The sequence below is a fragment of the Anoplolepis gracilipes genome, chromosome 3, assembly GCF_047496725.1.
Source record: "Anoplolepis gracilipes chromosome 3, ASM4749672v1, whole genome shotgun sequence".
Taxonomy (NCBI): domain Eukaryota; kingdom Metazoa; phylum Arthropoda; class Insecta; order Hymenoptera; family Formicidae; genus Anoplolepis; species Anoplolepis gracilipes.
In genome coordinates, this window is record NC_132972.1 from 17,995,298 (window position 1) to 18,015,322 (window position 20,025).

The following is a 20,025-nucleotide window of genomic DNA, read 5'->3' on the forward strand; positions in this document are numbered from 1 at the left end:
GTCATACGAAATCGAGGATAAATGGGTAAAAAAGAGCAATAGATTAGTGCACCAGCAGATTGACTAGTGTCGCGATAGTCAGAGCTATCTTTTTCTGTGACAAGGAAAGACAATAGTACTATCCTTGTCTATTTCATGCGTACAGAGTAACATACATACACGCCGGTGATGCCAAACCGTATGACGCACACATAAGCGCGAGCCGTTTACATGTGAGCTTGGCACGTGCGCGGCGCCATATATACACGACTCGCGCTTGTGTGTGCGTCATACTGAGAGTGAGCCATGCATCTGATTCGGCATCACTGATGCACGCTCTAATATCGTTTAGTGTAGTTTTGTGTAGTGAAGTTATTTGTGTAGTGTTAGTTATTTGTCTCTAAAAAATGGGTCAACAGCACGATTGGAAACATTTGTCTCTCTGTCAACGTACAGTTTCCTTCAGGAAAGGCTGGATGAAAAGGTTAGTATTTTCATTTATATAAAAGGAATTGTTTTAATGTTATGTTATATGTTGTTTATTATATTGTTATCCAATTATGTTATGGCATATCGTTTTCGAATGAAAGATTTCATTACTCAAAGAGCGATCTTATTTTCCAATAAATTTATATTTTTTATCAAAAATGAATTTTGATTCCTAAGTTATATATAAATAATATATACATATAAAATATAATAATATATAATATTATTTAAATAATATAATATATATAGAGAGAGTTACGATGTTCCATTTGACACTTTCACTTTTATAAAGCACATACTTTATTCTCTAATAATCAAATTATCAAAATAATAAAATAATATTATAGTGTTCTTGAAATTGTCCATTGATCTAAAAATCCAAATATTTCTATTAACACAAGACGGATTTTTGACGTCATTAATGACACTTTTTGAGTGATGACTTGTATCATTTGAAAACGATAATATTTGGTAATTTGACTTCCATAAAGTCCATTAAAACATTAGTATTACAAAAATTGTTCTACATTTTTTTTCAAATTATATCTTTAAAACAATTCCTAAATAAAAAATATAAATAGTATATAAAGTTTATTATTAAAATACGGTTTGCATGTGCACACTGGTTCAAAAATTATCCAGAGACAATTTATTCGTGAGCTGGTTATAATATTTCGTACTAGATGCGGTTTGCATGTGCACACTGGTTAAAAAATTATCCCAGAGGCGATTTAGTCGTGATCTGGTTGCAATATTTTATGCCAGATGCGGTTTGTATGTGCGCACTGGTTAAAAAATTATCCAGAGGCGATTTATTCGTGAGCTGGTTGTAATATTTTGTACTAGATGCGGTTTGCATGTGCGCATTAGTTAAAAAATAATCCCAGAGGCGATTTATTCGTGAGCTGGTTGTAATATTTCATACCAGATGCGGTTTGCATGTGACATTTTGCGCTGTAATTGTACAGAACATTTTGTTTCCTCCCTCTATCGATACCGCGGTTATGAAATATAGTTGCGAGAGGGAAAAATTGCAAAAAAAGAATTGGCCAAAATACTGAAAAAGGAGATTAAAACTTGCACATTATTCATTGATGTTAAAAATCCATGCTTGGGTGCTTCTCCTGATGGATTTATAGATAAAAATGGCCTGGTAGAAATAAAATATCCTCTATGAGCTGAATTTAACAGCGGAAGAGGTTATAAAGACGCTGCCTCAATTAAAAAGCGTTTTTGATAAGAAAAATCTAGAGAAGATGAATCCAAAACATCGATTTTTCTATCAAGTTCAAGGCCAGTTAAGTATAACGCAGCGAGAATATTGTATTTTCACTGTGTGGACGCCAAGAAGCTTAAAAATAATACGTGTTAATAGAGACAATGTATTTTACTCAAATGCTACCCTTTTTAACACGTTTCTATTATGATTGCATGCTGCCCGAAATCTTGGATAGTCGACATAATAGACACATGCCTATTAGAAATCCTAAATATATAATAGAAGCTTAAGAAGCAACTCAAAAATTTACTGATCGAAAAAGTCGTCGATAATATAATATAGACGAAAATATTATCGAAGAAAGTCAATGTTGCGAATCCAATATTTTATCAATGGAAGCAACTAATACTACTGTTACTGTTCTGACAAATGCGGAACAAGATGACGATTGCATCATTATTAGTTATTCACAAAATAAAGAAGAACTAATTGAAGATGATATAGCGAAACATAAAGAATTTCTCGATAAACAGGTTATTCTTTTTATAGCCCAGTAAAATTGTTCGATATTTCACGATTTGGAAAAAATAATTGAACAAATGCTGCAATTTCGTGGAAAGGTGTGTTTTGAGGTGCTTTTTGACATATCAATTAGATCAAAAGAAAATGCACAGGACCTAAATTGTAGGAAATTTTGTTACCTTCAATTTAGGTCCTGTGCATTTTTTCCGCAAAGTTGACAAAAATGAAGATATAGACAAGAAAAGGAATAAAAATGCAATTTTGGCATAATTTATCCGAAAAACAGCACTTTTCCAGTGCCTGTTTTTTTAGTAAAACACATCTCGTGATGGACTTACGCAGCTGGACCATTTTCATATGTATATGAACTAATAAAAATAGGTTGAAACTAATTTTTAAAAAATTGTTACGCATACGTTTTTGCGCTATAACTGTAATTTTTAATAAAAATGTATATTGGCCTTTATCTTTAAACACCTATAACTTATAAACGATTTATCGTAGAAGAATCTACTACGGCTCATTTTAAAGATACTTTAATTGTCTTTAATTAATGTATATGTTATTATAGCCTACAGTCAACCAAAAGGAGTTATTTTGCAAAATACCTTTCAAAATTCAAATTTTGCAACTTTTTTGCTTTTATCTCATACACTCATTACCAAAATGAATTCAAATATACATGAAAAGTTTCAAAATTTTATTCCTTATTACTTTTATAATACATGCTATATGCGTACTTTTTGAGTTATAATTGACTTTTTTACACGAAAATTGTAGTTTTAGCCACTAACAGCGCATTCAAAAAATTTTTAAATATTCGTATCTCCGCAAATATCGATCGCACAGGAATAAAAAAACGCAATTTATTTGCAATTTAGTGCTCCACAACTTTCATTTAAACGATTTTGCGATCCAAATGGCCATTTTCAAGATATTAATGAAAAATTCACGACGCGCGGGCGCGTTTTCGTTGCGTCGCAAAATGACCCATATTTTAAAAAATTCTATCTTGGCTTCTATTGGTCGTACGGAGTTCTATAAAAAACCAAATTGTGCAGAATTTTATTAGCTACAGTTTTGATATTCATGTTTTTGCTCATAAACTTCATATTTTTCGAATTATTTACGAAAAACCGGTTTTTTGGACCTTTTTGTCACCACTGTGAATTTTTCGTAGCTTCCACGCATGGGGACTTTTGATATGTCAAATGGCACCCCAAAACACACCTCTCCACGAAATTGCAGCATTTGTTCAATTATTTCTTCAAAAAAATTCCATTTTACTGGGCTATTAATTTAGTAAGGGACAATGTATTACCTGTATATTGCAAACTAAACGACAAATTATTGGATCAATTTTTACGCGTTGTAAGAAATAAATCTCATTTTGAAATACAAAGTGTGCTACATTTAGAATATTCTCATTTAATTGAAGCAAGTCATAGCGACAAAAACTTACAAATTATTGAAGGAAATTGTAGTGATCACTGGCCATGAATATTTTTTGACGGCACCAAGCTTCGAGTGTACGACAGTTTACCCGATTGTACATAAGATAAATTGGCGTCTAAAGAAAAAAATTACATTCATCGTCGTTATCTACAAATAAGTGCAAATGATATAATATTTGCAAAGGTTCAAGTATAACCTGATGGCATATGTGTGGAATTTATGCTGCTTTCGCCACAGCTGTAGCATTAGAAGGAAATCCTTGTAACGAGAAATATTCCAATCGTGTGGAATACATGAGGCAATATTTTCTTAATATTATAGCAGAAAATGAACTGTCGCCTTTTCTCCAAAATGGTAATCCAATGAATCATTAGAAAAAGACACTTCAATATTATTGATTTCTTTGTACTTGGAGAGACGAAAATAATACATACATTATGATTGCGTTCTCACGGGAATGAGCGATGGAGAGGCCCATTTTATATATATAATATTTTAACAAATCGGAAAGACAAAAATATAATGGTTGCGTCTTACGAGAATGGGCGATGGAAGGCGCCCATTCTATACATAAAATATTCTATAAATATATTTTATATTATATATGTTATATATAAAGCCAGGGGCGATCTAACGTGTAGTGGCATTATATGTTTCTTTTTACACATTGACGTTCCATATGTATACATATGTCAAATGATATATAATATATTCATATTCTGTTGCATTTCTTTGTTCGACCAAAATTATTGCCATGCAAAGCCATATGCGGGAGGAATCGTCGTGCAAAATGTGTGCAATAAATATAAACAAAATATTTAATTACTTAAGAATTATATGTATATAACATTGTACATCTAATGTTATATACTTATTTTTAACTCTATATAATAAATACAAATAAATTGTTAAACTTTCTTTAATTTTATAAATGTATAGTATTATATATATTTGTGAAATAAATATTTTATCATATTTGATATCTCTTATACACTTTGCACACGTCTACTTCATCTTGTACATAGCTTTATTATATCATGGTTTTGCATATGCCAAACATGCAATAAATAGGAACTAAATATGCTACAATGTTTAATTTGAGAAATATATATGTGTATGTAACACTATATATATCTAATATCATATACTTTTCTTATTTTTATCTGTATGTAATAAGTGCAAATAAATTGTTTATTATTTATAATACATATTAGGTATTGAATATATAATTATCTCTATTTTGTATTTTATACCATAATGTGTGTGAAAAAAGTTATGAATACGTGTATTTACAATAATAATAAATATATGTATTTATATAATATGTATATTGAATGCTATTATAAAAATACGTTTTAAAATTTTATTCATTATGGTATAAAATACAAAAAAAAGCATAATTTTATATTCAATATCTAATTGTATTTCTAATAGATAATTTATTTTCATTTATATTACATACAGATAAAAATAAGAAAAGTGTATGACATTAGATATATATATAGTGTTATATATACATATTTCTCAAAAAATATTGTAACATATTTAGTTCCTACTTATTGCATATTTGGCATGTGCAAAGCCATGATATAATGAAGCCACGTACAAGATGAAGTAGACGTGTGTAAAGTGCTAAGAGATATAAAGTATGATAAAATATTTATTTTACAAATATATAATACTATAAAAGAAAAAGTTTAACAATTTATTTGTATTTGTTATATAGATATAAAAATAATTATGACATTAGATGTTTATATTATATACACATATTTTTCAAATTTAATTTGTTTACACACATTTTGTATATGCCTATTAGTCCTCTACATTACGTTCAGCCTTGCGACGAAATTTTGGTCGAGAAAAAAAGTCGTTTCTTTATAACAATTGAAAACGACACATGTACAAAGATTACGCATCAGTGTGTACTATTACCACACAACAAATATCTTTTTGCCAGCGAACGAAAGAGACGATAATAGAATTGAGCGAGACAATAATAGAAACGAGGGAGACAGTAATAAGAGCGAACGAGATAGTAATAAGAGCGAGCGAGACAGTAATAGGAGCGAGCGAGAGGGGCATAGCAGCTGGTAGAGAAAACTCGAGGCTCGAGCCTTTCCTTGCACGCTGCTATTCCTATCTCGCTCGCTCCTATTACTGTCTCGCTCGCTCCTATTACTATCTCGCTCGTTCCTATTGCTGTCTCGCTCACTCTCATGCCGACTGCGTCGGTAATACTTTGGGTGCGTTCCGTTTCGCGCATGAAAGGCATGAATGCCCAGCGCAGAGCATGAAGTGCAGAACTCGTTCCGTTTCTTCATGCACTTCATGCATGGGTCATGCGCTTTCTAGTAACGGAACAAATTTCATGCACTTCATGCATTAAACTGTGACAAAGTCACCAGGGACCGAACACCCGCCCCTGAAACAATCGGCGCCCCCAGACGTTGCGGCGTTGGGGCTCTCGGTTTCCCCACACGGCCGCCTCCCTACTCAATTCGAAACCGAGAGTGGGAGGCCAGCCGCCGGGTATATAAGCCGACACAGCCGGAGAACCGGCACCTAGTCCTGTCCTGATCCTGCCTCGAGAGAGTTCTCCGAGGATCCAGACACCAGCGACTACTCCCGGTTCCTTCACCGCGATCCTCCGGACAACGGGTGTACTCGTTGACTGGACCGGGCGTTCCCGGTCTCCGATCCACCGGACAACGGGTGTACTCGTTGACTCGACCGGGCGTTTCCGACCCTCCGGACAACGGGTGTACTTGTTGACCCGACCGGGCGTTCCCGGCCGCCGCAAAAGCCAGCCGTCCGTCCCCGAACGACTGTAAACCAACCGCCCGTTTCCGGGCGTAGAAACGTTGACATCCGTCCGTCTCCGGACGACCCCGAAGACCGAGCCGCCGCCAAGAGCGGTCCGCGACGACCGGACCCGCCGAACTCGTGTACGCCACTCGAGGCGCACCAACCCACCGTTAGACGACCGGACCTACCGCCTCACCGCCCGACACCCGGACACGTCGAAACCATCGTTCTCCTGGAGGCGCCCCGCACGCCACAGGCCGAGCCAAGGCCTCGTTATATATATCTCACCCTCTATTGTAAATACACCCCCCCCCTTGTACTACATGAATAAACGAATCTAACTACAAGATAGCAGGAGAGTCACTATTTTCCTTCCTCCCGTGCCGAGCCTTATCCCGAACCCTGGTCGATCGAGCGGCATCCGCGGCGACGGGAAAGGCGTAGCATTACAAAACATGAACGTGATGGACGAGCAATCACATATTATTTCAATTATTGCTATTTCATCTTCTTTTATGATATTAAAAGAAGATGAAATATCAACAATAGGCTCATGTTTATCGAGCAGCAGCAGCAGTGAAAGTGAAAGTGACAGTGATGAAGAAACAGATATGTTAACAATATATGGTATTATGATAGGAAATACTAGAGGCACAAATATTCCTTCCGAAAAACTTTTTGATTATGTTGAACGAGTTGTCCCAGGATATTCACGACAAGAATTCAAGGAACACTTCAGGTAAGTTTTATTTTTACACAAGAAATTACTTCTTTTTTGTAAGTTTGGATTTGCTTTTCATCACCTGAAAGTTCGCTTTCATCACTACTAGTACTTAAAAAATATAAGTCTTGTTTTATTATAAAAGAAAATAAATAGCAAATATGGAAATTAATTGCAATTTTAAAAAATAGTTAACCTTAAATTGTCATGTTTCTTATTTGCAGGATGTTCCTTGAAACGTACAAAATGATTTTACAATTGATTGGGCCAGCTTTAAGTCAAGTCAACGCAACAGGAAGAAAACAAATACTTCCAGGAAAGCAACTATTAATAACGTTATGGTTTTTAGCTACTTCAGATTCTTATAGGTATTAACCTTTATTCTCGTAGTTAATTAATATAATAAAATTAATATAATGGCTGTTTCGATATTCACTACCAGTACTGAAAATTTATAGTTTACATCATGTACATTATAGATTTTCTGTATTGGCAATTAATATCAGAATGCAGGTTTTTTTTATGTATTTTTGAATATAGAGTTGTATAGCATATATGTTTGTTTTTACAGATCAATATACGTCCAATTTGGTGTTGGTAAAGCAACAGCTTTCAGAGCAGTAAGGAGGATAACTTACGCCTTACATTGCTTTGCACCGAGATTCATTCAGTGGCCGAAGGATGAAGTGCTACATCGCACTATTGAAGAGTTTATGAAAGCAAGAGGTTTTCCTAATGTGATTGGCCCTTGATGGTTCTTATATTAAAATTAGAGCTCCACAAGAAGATGCTGCGTTATACATATGCAGGAAACAATTTCATGCGATTCACTTACAAGCGGTATGTAATGCAAAATCAGTTTTCACTCACTGCTATGCAGGACATGTCGGTTCAGTACATGATGCAAGAGTGTTCAAAATTCTGCACTTGCTAATTATATTGAAATGTCAAATGAATACTTTCCTTTTGACATTCATATAATAGCTGATTCTGCATATGCAATACATCCGCACGTAATGGTTCCATTTAGAGATAATGGCCATTTTACAGTAGTTCAGAAAAATTATAACTTTTGTTTATCTTCAACCAGGATGACCATAGAGCAAGCTTTTGGATTATTAAAGATACGGTTCCGTATATTGTTAGATTGCTTACCCCTAACTGATATAAAAAAAATTCCACAAGTAATATTAGCTTGCTGCGTTCTCCATAATATTTGCACTCTAAGAAATGATGACTTTCCAGTTGTAGTATATCCAAATGTAGAAAATATTACACCTGATATAATAGGCAATGGAGCTGAATTAGGCAACATCAAAAGAAACAGAATTATGCACGAACTAAGAATGCATAACATAAATTAACGGTTTATTATGATGTTTATTATGTGCAAGAATTATTTGTATTCAAAAATACTATTAATTAATTCTTAACTTTTTATATCTTATTACTATTTATAAGGCATTATATATTTATGTATTATCCATATATGTATTATTGTATTATATATATATATATATATATATGAATTATATAAACAGGAAAAAAATATACAAAATCTTAAAAAAATTAATGTAATATTTATTTGGATTTTCCTCTCTTCAGATATAGTTTGAAAAATACAAAATATACTTTAATATGAACACAGCAACATTGTCGTTCTTCTCTAAAAAAAGTGAATTGCGCTAACAAATATATAGCATAATATTGAATAGGCTGTGCCACATTTTTTCTAAATACTTAGCAAATTTTTGATTTCGCGCAAAATTAAAAACTGAAATATTCCTTAATTATTGATACAAAACACAGCTTTTGATGCAATTTAACTCTGACTTAGAAATAATGTACATATAAATAAAATATACGTGAATGAAATAACAGCATAAACATAACGTACATATAAATAAAATATACGTGAATAAAATAACAGCATAAACATAACGAAATATGCAATATCTTAAGTAAATCACAGTAAGTCAATACTAACTATCGGATTCTCCTTTCTTCAGACATGCTTTGAAGAATGCGAAATACACTTATATCAGCGTAGTAGTTATTATATCGTCGTTCTTAATCAAAGCGAAATGCGCCAACAGGTACATAGTGTAATATTGAATAGGCTGGGCCACATTTTTTTTCTAAATAGTTTTTAACTTCGCGCATTCACATATACATACACATACTCATACATGTACTCATACACATACACGTACTCATACACACACACATATTTCATTCCTATATTGTTTACCTAGATTTTGTTTTTCTAACTAACAATCTAAATTTATAATATAAATAATATTAAAACGACTGTGGAAAAGAAAAAGAAAATCAGTCAGAAAGAGTTCCTTCAGAAACATAATAATTATATCGCGTTGATTGTCACATTAATTGGCAGTTTCCGCATCCAAATACTTCTCCTTAAAAAAAATTATTTATTTCTTTATTTTTTTCTTTAATATTCTCTTTTATTTAATATTTTTTATTTAATATGCTTTATAGAAAAATATTAAATATATGAGTTTATATGTAATGTAATGTTTTAATATTTATAAGAATTATAATTCTAAGTATTGTAATAGACATAATATACAAAATAAACAAAAATATATAATTAATCTTTATATTCTAACAGGTTTAAATTATATTTTTAAAATAAAAAAAATAAATCAAAATCTTAATATCAATTAAATGTCATCGAAGTTACTTCTTACATCAATGAAGATTTTTCAATGCATAAAAAATGATGTTTAAGTTCTTTTTTTCTATGAGTTTTCCTAACAGATCAACAAGAGATCTCTGAATTTCAGATGTTTCTTTATGCATTTCGCGTTTTTCTGTTCTATAAGCTTCCCATCTTTGCTCTTTTCTTTTTTCCTTTTCCTTTTATTCTAGACTTCTTTCTTCTCTTTTTTGATCTTTTTCATTCTTTAAATCAGATATAAAAGAATCTAAAATAGCTTCCACTTTTCTTTTCTTTGATTTAGGAGAAGTAATATTCTCACATTCAAAGTTCATGGATGATACAGAATTACACGTTGAAGATGACGAAGATGCTAATTCGAAAGTGGTGGGTATACTTGGTCCATTGCTGCTTGCTACAGCTAGGAGAAACCCAGCTTTTCTCACCAAATAAAGAATCCATAACAGAATAATACACCCAAGAACTGTTATGATTGCCATATTTAGCATTAGAATCCTTAATTTTTTTATAAGTTCTTTTCAAGCTTGACATTTTGTTTTGAACTTGTACACCAGACACACTGTAATTTGAATTTTTCATTTCAGAAGCAATCTCTGACCATAGTTTATTATGATGTTTCAGTCAAACGTTTCTTTTTCATCTGATTTCTGATTTTCTTCAACATTGTTACTTTCAAAAGTGCTATTAAAATTATTTAAATCTTGGTTATTAGCATCTTCGTTAATAAAGTGTTGAACCATATTGATACTTCTTCGTTCCGTTTCTTGTGAAATTATTTTTTTAAATAGTCCTTGATCTAGAAATCAACAGAAACAACTATTTAAGCAAAACATCAAAAGATAAACCTTAATATTTTTAGAATTATTTTTTTTCATAGGTTAACTCTCCCTCAGACGTAACATTTTTTTATTAATTTTCCCTGGTTTTTAAAACAATTTTTCTTAGCGCTTGGCTAATAAGCCAGCATTAAAGTATGTAAAAAAAAGTCCAGAACAATTGATAATTATAACAATCAATAAAAAAATCGAAGTATTTAGTAATATATAATATATGACATAAAATAATATCTATTCGATATCGCGTCTAATAGAGAATAAGAAAATCTTATTAATTTACCTCCATTCATTATTTGATTGTAATCTTCGTCCGATACTGTAATATTGTACAATTCTTCTTTTTCATCAACAAGCACTCGTATAATTTTACCCGCCATTTTTCGCTTATGCATGAGCTGCATGAACTGCCTCTGCTCAAGAGGCACTTTATGCAGTCTCATGCACCGGAAGGGGCGGAGCAATACACGGACAGAAGTTGGACCATGCATGCAGAGAGTGCGCATGAAGAGAAACGGAACAAACTTTCATGCTTCTATGCACATCATGCAAGAAACGGAACGCACCCTTTTTTAGTTCTTTCAAGGCGGCGCTCAAAATCGCGTATATAAGTTTGGCCGACGCTTCAGTATCCCCTTAACAATTTAAATAATTTATTAACAATAATTAAATAGTTTGACATATATTGACAGAAACTGATTCGATTTTGAAAATCGTATCCTCCAAGTTCCTGGTGCAAGTTCAAGTGATAAGGATGGTAGCGATTAGTATTCAAAATCCTCCAAACTGTCGTTTGACTCAGTCCGGAATCAATTGATATCCTCCTAGTTGAATCATGAGGATTTACAGCAACGGCAGCAAGGACATCGACTTCTCTTTCATCTCTCACAGGTCGCCTAATTTCCTGGTTTCAATTGTATTGCGGATGAAGTTTACCAGTTGTTCGAATCCGAAAGGCTAAACGCCTTAAAACTTCCCGAGACTGAGGAATACGTTGGGGGTACCTTTCTGCGTACAAACGCTCGACTGCTCTGTAATTTTGGCGACATTCACCTAACACCATAAGCATATCAAAACCTTCCTGATTGGAAAACATGTTTGCTTTGTTGATGATAAACCAAAACTAAAGAATCATCATGAATTTGACTTAAATTTGTTTGTATCAAAGGAATGTCTCTCTTTGAACGGTGTTTTCAATAACACGTGTTTTCATTAGTTTTTCTAATTGTTGACATTGACGTCGTACAATTATATGTAATGTAAATAATGCGTGTATGTGTACGTGTGCGTGCGTGCATGTGTAATGTTTATGTATGTGTGTAATGTGTGAGCGATGTCGATTGTCCATTTTGAACATTTTGCAGACATTCATACATTAAACGTTTTTTTTCGAAACTTGTAAGAGATAATTAAATTAAGTTCTAATAAAAGTTGTTTCTTTTTCGAAGCTCTATCCAATGATACCCCATTCGACCTATATTCCCATTTGAAATTTCAAAGTTGACCCAAGTAACACCTACTTCCGGTTTATACCGGAAGTTGGAACTATCATCAATGAATACTTTGGGTGCCCTTTAGTAATGAAAATTTTTTCCCTAACTTTCTATGACGTTTCATTGCTGAGAAAAAACGGCTGGCACGGGTGGTCTGAATCACCCTATATGTAGATGATAAAACATTATATTTTATTTATTTATTTAGAGACGTATTTATTTTATCAAACATACAGAAACAAATCATACTCTACTGTTTTGTCTGACTTTCATCATTTGAAATAATAACTGCTAGAGAAACTTATACGAATAAAACTTTTTAGAAAATAATTTATTATGTCTCACGGAATAATGTTTCCGTAAGCATAAGGGATATTCATATAATGTGAAGAAAACTATATTTTCTACTAAGAAATGCATATAACGTAATATATGGAAATAAAGCCAATTGAATATGGATATAACATTAATATTTTTACATGTCATTGAATGTCAGAAAATGTCAAATGAATTTCTCACACATTGTTACTGACAACTTTTATACAATAGATAACTATTGTCAGAGCTGTTTTCGTGTTCTAACGAGATATAATATTAAGATATTGAAATAATTTTGTTTCATATAAGTGGTAAGATATAATAAATAAATATTGTTTAATAAAGAAATTTTAGTGATCTTAGTGATCAGACCAGTGTGTGCATAACTTTTTAATTAAAAGTATTTTCAACATTTTTCAAATAAAGAGATGTATTATAATTATATAATATATCACAACACGTACACACACACACACACACACATTATAATATTTCATAAATTTATATATATTATTTTCTGTTTACAAAGGAAAATATTATAAATAATCGAAAAATCTATAAGTTTGTTTCTTTAATTTAAAACTTAAACATTGTTTCTCTATTAGTTTCCAGTCTCTATATTTGATTTTGTTTTAATCGTATTAAATTTTTTGGATAAAGTTATCCGTTTATAAATATTAAAAGTTAAGTAATAGTTTTACTTATACATACTAAATTTTTTAAGAGGGTATCTTACTCTCTATGAGAGAAATTGGCTTGTCAGATAATTTTTTTAAAGAAAACTTGGTCGATTTCACTTATATCGATTAATTTTAATTTTGGTTTAATCTATATCTATATTTTTTAAATAATATTTTTTAATCGACTCAAATTATTTAATTTTATTCTAAAACTTTTCACTCACATTTATATTTAAAAAGTTTTTACAATAAAATATAAAATATTTTTCTTGTTTTATAATTTTGAATATAACACTAAACTGTTGCTTAATCTAACTCTAATGATTATTATCATTACTAATTTATTTGCCATATTAAGAGATTATTATGGTTAATTTTATTAACCGTAATAACCATCTTTAATAACATGCTTATTACATCTGTTATACATCTATTACATATTTATTATACATTTATTATTTATATTTGTCAAAAAATCGTTTTGTACATATAGAAAAACATTATATGTGTTATATGCATAACACATAATGCAATTCCCAAACGCAATTATGAGCCGATTCCACCAACGTCAGTTAACTTTAATCAACTCAGTTCATTCAAAACTCAAATTCATATTCATTTCTTTCTCTTAAACTTATCTGAAAGAAGCAAAGATATAAGATCTGTTCTTTTTAGCTGAACTGGCTGCACTAGTGCAGAGTTTATCTTCTTTTTTCTGCATTGGAAAGAGAAAGATAAATTCTGAACTAGTGCAGTCAGCTAAAAAGAACAGATCTGTAGTTTGTACCAAGAATAAAGTTAACCGACGTTGATAAAATAGTCAGTTACGAAATTTAAAAGATATATAAAAAAGATATTGTATAAAAAACATATATAAAAAGATTTAAATATATTTATTTAAATACAAACATATTATGCATATGTTCTCCGGAGATATAAGTCAATCATATTAACTCTTATAGAGAGAAGGTTAATAAATCTCATTTTTTTAAAAAGAAAGAAGATAATGAAAATTTTAAATTATTAGATCAAGATCGCTAGTAATCAGTTAATAGTAGGTAATATGATTAGAACGACCAAATAGCCAATAAATTCTTTATTTAATAATACGACGTTTCGACCATTTGGTTGTGGTCCTTTTCAAGTGTCACTATAATGAATAACAAATTAATAATAAATTAAGCATAGAAGATAAACACGACAAAATCGATCAAAGACATGAATTTGAGTGAGATAGCCCAGATATTTTACACAACGAGAAATTTATAAAAAAGAGAGAAATAGCCGAAATGTTTTTTATCAAGAACAACAACACAATAAACTTACAAAGAGACACAGAAAATCTAAATAATATTTACGACAAGATAATAAAAGTTGTTTAAAATGTTTTTTAAAAAATCGGCAGTTTAGTTTCAAGATTTGTTTTGACAAGATGTGTTTCGTCACTTGTTGGTTCGTCTTATTAATATTTACAACAATGAAATGTTTAATTATCTTCCACGTGTACAACACATTGTTATACATCTTTGTTTCATTCGAATGTATGTACTAAGTTAATTTGTCTTTGATCGATTTTGTCGCGTTTATCTTCTGTGCTTAATTTATTATTAATTTGTTATTCATTATAGTGATACTTGAAAAGGACCACAATCAAATGGTCGAAACGTCGTATTATTAAATAAAGAATTTATTGGCTAGTTTGGTCATTCTAATCAGATTACCTCTTAAGATAATGAAAGTTTCAGTAATTTCGAGCTATATATCGGTTTACATTTTGCTTTGGAATTGCCTGCATATTTTTGTGCGCGCCTTTTATATATCATTTACATTATTATCTGTTATATCTACATGTCTTTTTGTGCTCGCCACCGATACACATTTTTTTCGCTATTGCAGTCGTCTTTCCGTATGTTATATTTTTCCTTTTTTATTTATAAAAAGTCTTATTGTTATTACGTCACCCAACTATGTTTTAATTTGAGATTGTTTGTCTGTTTGATTGTTTGTCAGATTGTTTGTTTGTTCAATTTGTTTGTCTGTTATTTGCCTTTTCTTGAGAAAGTTTTGTGGTTGACGAGGCTTTACTTCGCGTAATATTTCGATTTACATACATTTGGAATGTTTTTAATTCGTTATCATAATTCATCGCTTTGACCATCTAATTTCTAATACATTTATCGGCTTACTGAAGAGGATCCAGTCAAGGACCGAAATGTTTAATATTAATTTTTTAGGAATTCTTGATTTCTATTATATTTTTTAGTGTTTATGTATTTTCGAGAATTGTACTTATATGAGATAAATATAATACATACATTCGCTCCTAAAGCCCATTTGTTCTTTCAAAAAGAGTATTTAGCTACCATATTGCTTCTGATAAAACGACATACATTTTATATACAAACGTGATAATCATGTTTCTTGAATTTTTCAGAAAAAATTATTTGTTTACATTCAAGAAAATGGATACTGATATGTCAATTTCTCAACGTTGTACTACTACAATGGTATACACGAACAAAGTTGTGACCGACGATGTGGGAAACCTCATAAAAAGTATAAATAATGATATTGATGTCATCGATAAAAAACCTGAAACGATGAAATCAGATTTCTTTAATTTTAAAACTGACATAATATGGTATATTGTTTTGCAAGTCGCTTTATTGCACGGCATTGGCATTTATGGTATATTTACTTTCAACTATTTGGAAAATCCGATGACTACATTGTGGAGTAAGTATCTTGAAAGTTTGATATATTTGATATTCCTATATAAATCTAAAGAAGAGATTTTGAAAATATGTTCCATTTAAATCTTGACGCGCTCCTCAGAATGATATATTCGGAATGAAGTCACAGTAGGCGAAATTGGCGAAACTTTTATACGATGAAATGTTCAGATAATTATATTAATGACAAAACAATTAATGATACTAATATCTTCCATTATTTGATACTCATAAAAATTCATACAGATAAGTTTTAAAAGGATGCATTCAGGGTTTATTTACACAGTAATTGCAGAATCATTAAATAATGAATGTTTGTGATTTTAATATATTTGTATGTTTTGTATACTTTAGAGCTATTAAATCCGTCCCATACTTACTACCTCCCTTCCATACTAGAATCGATTATTCAATTGACATATTTGTTGAATGTGGTGATTAATATTATAAAATATAAGCAATTTTTTGAAAATATCGATAATTTAACTAGTCTCTCTACATATATTATTTTGTTTGCAAATATGATTTTATATTTTAGTTATTTTATATATTATTTTAGATACAAATACTATCTTAAAAATCATATTACGTACAATAAATATAATTTCTTATTTTTTAAATATTTTTTATAAATATAATTTCTTATTTTTAAGTAATCGGCATGTACATCATATCTAATTTTGGCGTATCTGCTGGTGCACACCGACTTTGGAGTCACAAGTGTTATAAAGCTAAATTACCATTAAGAATTTTACTTCTAATATGCTTCAGCGCATGTGCACAGGTATCTTTAATCATTTTATCTCATTGTCAGTATATTTTCATTATTGCGACTTTATACATATTATATATGATATTTATACGAAATTTATATCATGATATTTATACGTGATATTTATATATGATATTTATACAGAGAATTTATATTATGATATTTATATATGATATTTATATAGAACGTTAAAAATTAATTTTATTTTATTAAAATTAATTAATTTAATTTTGATAATTTTATTAAAACAATTTTATAAAATTTAATTTTGTTAAAATTAATTAATTAAATTTTACTATGGAAATTAAAATTACTATGAAAATATAAAAATGTCCACAGTTATAAAAACAGAACATTTTTTGTATCTTACAAAAGTGTGAAAGTAAATAGTATTTTACAAATTAAATTTTATGATGCAATCAAATAAATGTATCTTGTATAAATAAAATTTTATTGGAATGTTTATCTTATTGAGATTTTTGCTAAGATTGAAAAGCTTAAAAAATGTCCACTCCCAGTAAAAAAAAGTAATTAAAAAATTTAAATTGAGATTAGAGAAGCTATAATAATGTTTTATGTATTATATTTTTGTTTCATAGAAATGTCTTTGTTGTTCACAGAGTACAATATGCAAATGGATGAAAAATCATCGTATGCATCACAAATATTGTGATACTGATGCTGATCCTCACAATACTCAGCGTGGATTCTTTTTTGCGCATGTTGGTTGGGTGGTTGTAAAGGAACATTTGGAATTTACTGAAAAAAGCAAGCAGCTCGATTTATCAGATATTATGTCGGATCCCGTCGTAGCTTTTGGCGAAAAGTAAAGAATATTTCGTTTATTTGTCATAAATTATAGAATAAATTTGTATTTTTTGCATACAATAACGTAAATAAATTTCGACAAATATATCATATTCTTGTGATATATAATGCAAAAATTTCATTTTACTTCTTATAAGTAAGTTTTAATTTACTTCTTTGTAAATTCGAAATGTTTTTATATCTAAGAAAAATTTCAATAGATTTTTTAGTAAAATGCATATATAGGATACTTGGATGATCTCTAAATGTTCAGAGTATAACATTTTTCTAGACATTTTTTACTACTTCAACTCTTCTTCGGCTTCATTCTACCTACGGCATTACCCGTGTATTTTTGGAACGAGACATGGAGTAGAGCTATAATATCGCAAGTATTTATACGATACATGATCACTCTAAATTCTGTGTGGACCATCAACAGCATCGCTCATGCGTGGGGTACTAGACCATACGATAAGTATGTAATTCGCACGCATAATTGCAATACTTAAAATTACTGCCTGCGACAAACAAATAAGCTACAAATCTTTAACATAATTTTTCGCACTGAAGAGAATCTCATTGAAACGTATGCGCACTCAAAAGCAAAATCATTTCGACTAATATTATTTTTATTTTAAGTTTATTTTTATGTAATATTTTGATACTCAACATTAATTACACTATATATTCATCAAATCTCTGTACAATATGTGATTTATAAATTTGTGATCCCAATGCTCTTACCGCCAATTGATTAATAATGTCTTTAACATAATTGTTCGTCAACAACAACAAAGTAATAATTTTATATAACAAAATATTATCGTATCGTTAATAAATTTTCTTAAGAAAGTTAGTTTTCTGTTTACAAGCTCTTGTAATCTTTATGACATAATTAAAGTAGAGGCTTAATGTTTAATCTCTCTTTTATTTCTTATATTGATAATATTCAATGTTATGTTTGATAACATGTTTTTCATTTTTTAGAAATATAAAACCGGCGGACAATAATTTTGTGAATTACGTGACAATGGGAGAAGGATATCACAACTATCATCATGTGTTCTCATGGGATTACAGATCGGCTGAAACCGGAAACAACATAATGAATTATACCACATTCTTTATCGACATTTTTGCGAAATTAGGATTAGCCTACGATCTTAGATACCCGTCCCTAGATTTGATAAAAAACATTGTATTAAATAGAGGTGACGGAACATCCTATGTTGTCCGGCAAAGTACCAACATCGAAATTCGATTAATATAGTCAAAAAAAGAAAAATAAATAAAAATAAAGCAAGAAACATTATAAAAATAAAAGTTATATAATCAAAAAAAGAAATAATAAATATATTAATCTTTGAAGATGTATTTGTATGTTATAATCTTTTTATTTGTTTTATTGACAATACAATTGTTTTAAATGTAATATGAATTAATGAAATATATCAGTGATTAATGCGCATTATTATTATTATTATTATTATTATTATTATTATTATCATTATACGACACCTTATCACCTAACTCTTTACATGAATAATATATACTTCATGTTATATGTTACGTCCGGTAGACTCCACGATTCTTTTCTTTCATGAAATATTAATTATCAATGAATATCTGATAGGCGAGACGAGAATTTCAAACCGTAAGATAACGAATGCTAGAAACTGAGCCATGCATAAACATTCAAAAGACTCTCTAGCTTACTTAGGAAATTTTTAAATAAAACAATCACTGTAAATTGAGATCGTTGTTTAAAACTAGAGTCATATGTAAATTAGAGAACGGTAACGAAAACTGAAACCACTTGATATGAGTGCTCGCCTAACAGATCCTTGGATAATAAATTCTATAGAATATAGCAACAAGCGATAACTTCCTCGGACTGTATCAAACTCTCCATTGTTTAAGACCAAAAGTCTCTGATAAAAATATGTACCAATAGGCAAAAGCTTCTGAGGTTCGAAACCGAAACCCCACCAAGTATATGGGGGGCGTTAATTAAAATTTTTATTCATCAAATTATTCAATTGAGAGGAGGTAGTAGAACTTTGCGTTACGCAAGAAAAATCATTCAAACCAGCAGTCGATTTCTAGCGGTCAGTCAATTTTCAGCAGTCAATCCACTTTAAACAGTCAATTTGTTTTCATCAATCAAATATTCACTATTGTAATTGTTACACCATACTCGTGATCTAGTTTTCTTCATTTTGATTTTAAATATATAGCCTCGGAGTATCTTTTCCGCGACATCTATTTGTTATTCTATAATTTATTTCTTCATGAAAATGAGTTCAAACTTAATAGTGTGAGTGTGACTTGTTATAATTCTCTGATGGATGTCTATCATCAACTTTTTCACGGATAATTGGAAATCAATATTCGTTGACCCCAGCCATTATTGTTTTATCTACGTCCGCATTTGTCAACAAATAGTGAGTTCAAATTTAAACAATTTTATTTTTTGTTTTATCCTATTAT

At 30.4% G+C, this 20,025-nt stretch overlaps 1 protein-coding gene across 3 annotated transcripts; it reads left to right on the top strand.

Annotated features, from left to right (window-relative positions):
• Positions 1–371: 371 nt before the first annotated feature.
• Positions 372–18,858, top strand: LOC140663742 (acyl-CoA Delta(11) desaturase-like). 3 transcript variants are annotated; one of them, XM_072888168.1, is made up of 6 exons: positions 372–463; positions 15,656–15,957; positions 16,607–16,737; positions 17,346–17,551; positions 17,825–18,010; positions 18,523–18,858. In XM_072888168.1, the coding sequence occupies exons 1-6, from the start codon at positions 387–389 to the stop codon at positions 18,803–18,805; spliced, it is 1,185 nt and encodes a 394-aa protein (XP_072744269.1). In that variant the 5' UTR covers positions 372–386; the 3' UTR covers positions 18,806–18,858. The 3 variants fall into 3 exon arrangements, with proteins under 3 accessions (XP_072744269.1, XP_072744270.1, XP_072744271.1); XM_072888169.1 differs by lacking the exon at positions 372–463 and adding an exon at positions 11,470–11,621 and having other exon boundaries at positions 18,523–18,857; XM_072888170.1 differs by lacking the exon at positions 372–463 and adding an exon at positions 12,737–12,852 and having other exon boundaries at positions 18,523–18,857.
• The last annotated feature ends 1,167 nt before the right edge of the window (positions 18,859–20,025 follow it).

What these genes read in the sequence shown, in the direction of transcription:
- LOC140663742 (XM_072888168.1), top strand. Translation starts at nt 387, where the DNA reads ATGGGTCAACAGCACGATTGGAAACATTTGTCTCTCTGTCAACGTACA. An exon ending in TCCGATGACTACATTGTGGA is followed by an intron (nt 15,958 to 16,606) that starts GTAAGTATCTTG and finishes CTTATTTTTAAG; the next exon opens with TAATCGGCATGTACATCATA. An exon ending in GCTTCAGCGCATGTGCACAG is followed by an intron (nt 16,738 to 17,345) that starts GTATCTTTAATC and finishes TGTTGTTCACAG; the next exon opens with AGTACAATATGCAAATGGAT.